This window comes from Lepidochelys kempii, chromosome 1 (genome assembly GCF_965140285.1).
Source record: "Lepidochelys kempii isolate rLepKem1 chromosome 1, rLepKem1.hap1, whole genome shotgun sequence".
Lineage (NCBI taxonomy): Eukaryota > Metazoa > Chordata > Testudines > Cheloniidae > Lepidochelys > Lepidochelys kempii.
Genome location: NC_136380.1, coordinates 4,016,502 through 4,021,202, shown reverse-complemented (window position 1 = coordinate 4,021,202; position 4,701 = coordinate 4,016,502). Strand labels below are relative to the sequence as shown.

The 4,701-nt window shown below is 46.0% G+C and overlaps 1 protein-coding gene across 1 annotated transcript; it reads left to right on the top strand.

The window, feature by feature from the left end:
- The first annotated feature begins 2,999 nt into the window (after window positions 1-2,999).
- LOC140915561 (olfactory receptor 51G2) lies at window positions 3,000-3,935 on the top strand. The gene has a single exon (XM_073355389.1). The coding sequence runs from the start codon at window positions 3,000-3,002 to the stop codon at window positions 3,933-3,935; it is 936 nt and encodes a 311-aa protein (XP_073211490.1).
- The last annotated feature ends 766 nt before the right edge of the window (window positions 3,936-4,701 follow it).

The following is a 4,701-nucleotide window of genomic DNA, read 5'->3' as shown; positions in this document are numbered from 1 at the left end:
GCATATTTCTGTTTCCTGATTGGCTGAGGGCTCCAGGTTTTTTATCCTGTAGATACCCCTCAGAGTTACAGGGTTACTGGCATCTCTGCCCCCTCTCTGGTCTCCGAGTGCCAGATGTCAAGCATCATAGCCTACACACTCGTGGGGTGGAATCCCCCTAACCTGCCAGGACCCTTTGTAGCCTTCACGCTCACGAGGTGGAAATTCGGGATCCTCCACCCTCAGACTGGGCCCTGGGCTACAGCACACCGGAGGTCAACTGTGCTTGCTGAGTAGGTCCGAGTGGGTTCAACACCTGAGGTTCTTCCCTTTGGGAGTCAGTGACGAGTGGTGAGACAAGTCACCAGTCAGGTTTCTAGAACCAAAATACTGTTTAATCTGAACAGCAGGAAGAAAGCATAACATGGGAGAATAAGAAGTTCTCTGACTCCAAGTCCTCCCACTCTGATGGGGACCCAGGCAGGCCGAGGGCCTTCAAATTTCCCCAGCGGTGTCTGTGCCTGTCAGTCTGAAGAGCTTCTCAGCAACAACTGCCCAGCATCTGGAGAGACTCCCAGCACTGGCAAAACAAGCTGTGTAACGTGTCTGGAGCCCGGAAACAAGCTCTTCCCAGCTTGTATCTCCAGTGTGGTCTCTCACCCTCCCTGGGGTGGTTACTGAGCGATGGCTCTTCTTGAGCTGTTGCTTCCCTTCCTGCTTGTTTTCCAGCAGCCTGCTGTTAAATAAGAAGTGCCATACTGGTTTCAGCCAATAGAGCCATAACATAAACATCCCAATAGTTAACCCTATATAGCTCTGCAGCAAACATCCCCAGAACTGGGTTTAACATGTCCATACATTATGGCAGCTCAGCTCCATGTCTGACAGTATGCCATTCCTGGGTACTACAGATTTTATGAGTACAGGATAGAGACAGCCAGAGAGAGAGAGAGAGAGCAATAGACTACTTTCACATGTGAAATGAAGTTTCATTTCCATGAATACTCATGCATCTGACTTTCAAATCCACTTCCTGCAAACCCTCATCGTGCCTCAATAACAGCTGCTGGGGTTACTATGTACTAGAGAGTGATAGCTCAGGGAATGAATATTTTCTATACTGATCCCAATGCCTGTTACCACTCCGGACACAGGCTACAGACTGACAGAACAGAACCCAAGGAGAACCAGTCAGCTATTAACCCAGGGACAGAGAATTATAGAATATCAGGGTTGGAAGGGACCTCAGGAGGTCATCTAGTCCAACCCCCTGCTCAAAGCAGGACCAATCCCCAACTAAATCATCCCAGCCAGGAGAAATCCAAATGAGAGATGCTACATTTTAAGTCCCACTCCAACCTGAGAAATCACCTCTGAAAGAAGATCAGAAGAGAAAGAATGGGTTGATGTGTGTGTGCTAAGGTACGGATGTGTAAATGTTATGTCAAATTTTTTCATTGTAATACAAATATTACAAACCAAATATTCATGACATGCCTGTATATCTAAAGCAAGCAGCAGAGTTGTTCTAATCTCTACAGGAAGGAGCAGCAGTAACTTTACTGCTTAATGGCTTTGGCTTTAGAAAGTATTATAGAAGTACTTCACATTATGTTTGCAATGGGTTTGTGCTATTAACTCTTTGTGCTGAACAGTTGTATGATACTGTCTCCTGGTAACTGACCGGAAGCTGCTTATAACACTTACATTCAGGGTTGTCCATTCAATCACTCTGCAATACATGTGCAAGAACATAAGACTTTCCAAAAAGTCCTGAGAGACTTTTGGTCCGTGTTTCAGCAAAGAGTAGAGCTGAGGGGCAAAAAAGGGGAGTGTAATCGTGGATGTAAGTAATTTATGCCCCTTACATTTTACATGAGCATGGCTGAAGTAACTTGCACACTCAGCTGGATATTAGAGCAAACATAGTAACATAGTTTTTGCACTATTCACCCATCTTTGCCACCTACTCCTCCCCCGCCCAACTGAAGTAACTGTCTGCGTTAGCTTGTAACTTGCCAGATATCTAGACCGTTGCATGGGGAGAGGATGCAGTTCCTGAGATCATGATGAGAGGCCTGTAGGATGATTGAACTCTTTGGATTCAGGCAAAGGCACTTCAGCTTCTCTTGGAGGGATTCTTGGGGGTCTGAGTATATCACCACAAGCACTTGTTAAGGGAAAGTTAACAGAGCCCAGTTCACACATGTAAATCTGGAGTGCGATAGTTTAAGTCAATGTTATTGAATTAAAATCCTAGCTCTAAGAATTTGCCCCATGTGCTGCAAAGAGGAAGTGGCTTAATTTGGACTCTCAAGCATGGAAAAGAAAATATATAATGAGGCAACAAAACACATTTATAAATAGCTTTAATGCAGAAGAGATATTTACAGTAACCATTTCCCCCATGAATTTCCCATGTGTTTACCCATATATCATGATACAGTAGGCCCCACTCAGAAGAGGAGGGCCAGAAAGGTGTCTGTGGTAAGGTCAATATTGTAAAATCACGCAGTGTTCAAGCAAGCTGTGGAACTCCCAGCCACTAGACATCAATGGATTAGCCGGATTGAAAAAGGAACTGGAAGTTTATGTGTGTTACTTGAAAATCCAATTCCAGTATTGAGGATTGTTTGAAAAAAGTCTTGGAAGGGCTCTAAACCTTCCTGATTTACACCACAAAATATGTCTAGCTAGGGGCATCAGAGGGAAACTTTCCCAAGGAGCAGGTTATCTCAGAGCTGCCTATTGCAGGGTTCCTTCAACTTTCTTCTGAAGCTTCTGGAACTGGCCTCTGGATATTAGGCTAGATGGACTGCAGGTCTGATCCAATCTGGCAGTGCCTATCTCCTATCAGTGATGTAAATCCAAGACAATGTTTTTGCTGATTCTCCTTGAGCTCCTAGTCTCTAGACTTGCACTGAGACCAGAAAGATGCTTCTCTAATTATCATCTAGTCTCCTGTTCTTTTTCCTTGCAGGAAGGAAAGTTCAAAACTCCTTGGACCTTCCCAGTCCATTATGTCAACTGTAAATGACACCAAATTCACACCTGCTGTGTTCCTTCTCACCAGGATACTTGGGCAGGAAGACGTTCATCTGCGGATCTCCATCCCCTTTTGTTTCATGTATCTTATTTCAATATTAGGAAATTCAGTCATTCTGTTCATTATTAAAACAGATCCAAGCCTCCATGAGTCCATGTACATTTTCCTTTCCATGTTGGCCATCACAGACCTTGGCTTATCGTTAGCCACAATACCGATGATACTGGGCATATTCTTGTTTAACTCTAGGGAGATAAGCTTTGATGCCTGTTTTGCCCAGCTGTTCTTCATCCACTCGCTTAAATTCATTGAATCCTCCATGCTCTTGTTGATGGCCTTTAACCGCTTCGTCGCAATCTGTAACCCACTGAGATATGTTTCCATCTTAACCCAGAAGAGAATAGGCAAGCTGGGATTTCTGTTTGTGCTAAGAGGGTTGGCCATAGCATTCCCAGTTCCCTTTCTCCTAAAACGGTTCCAATATTGTCGAGCTAATGTCCTGTCCCATTCCTACTGCCTGCACCAGGACGTTATTAAGATGGCTTGTTCGGACATCACAGTCAATAGCATCTATGGCTTGGTTGTTACACTGTTAACAGTGGGTTTGGACTCACTTCTCATCTTCCTCTCTTATGTGATGATCCTCAAAGCAGTGCTGAGCATTGCGTCCCAGGTGGAGTGCCTCAGGGCCTTGAACACCTGTGTCTCCCACTTCTGCGCTGTCCTGCTCTTCTACACTCCAGAAATTGGTTTGTCTGTGCTACACAGATTTGGGAAGGGCTCTTTTCCCTTATTTCAGATTCTCCTTGGCTACATCTACTTGCTGGTCCCACCTCTGATTAATTCAATTGTGTACAGCGTGAAAAGCAAACACCTTCGTGAGAGGATAATCAGAGTGTTCATCAAGTGAAGGTTCAGTTCATCACCTGGCTCCAGCGCTGGTGACACGGGGGATGAAAAACACGGGCCACCTAATGCAACCTGGACTCTTGCATCTTAGATGACATGAGCTACTGAGCTCCACTCTGTAGAGAGAGGTTCAGGTGGGGTCTAAGGACAGAGGTGGGTGAAGGAGGACAGCTCACTGGTGGATGGAGAGCAAGGCAGCCAGCAGCATTTAAAAAGTGACTGTGTTCATGGAGAGCCAGGGGACTGCTTGGATGTTGGCCCATAAAGAGCCCTATCAGTGGCTGCTCCCCTCTCAGAATTCCTGTCTATATAGTCAATAAAGAGAAAAGCGTTGGATGTTGTTTCCTGTTACACCTGGTCTGTCATTGTCCTGTCTCTGGTTAAACATCCATGAGCTATGAAGAAAGCTGCAGAGGTCTTCTGTGGTCACAGTCCTGGCCCTTCCTGAGCGCTCTGGGTACTGTGTGATCCATGGGTGCTGCAGCAGCTGTGGACAGCAGCTATTCAAGGGACAAGGATACTCACCCTTCCCCCATGCCCTCAGCCAGGTGCTTGTGACTGAGTCATGTCCAAGACTTGATAAATGCAGGAACCCCAGGAGAAGCCATTCAGGCAGCCCACCCTGTTGATGGCTTTGCACACACGACACGCCTGCTTATCCCAAACGCAGCTGGCCATAATGCCACCAAGGCAGAGCAGAGCTGTGTGTGTGAGTGGTGATCTGATACACAGGAGTCCCGGCAAGAGACTAATGCAAAGGGGTGGAA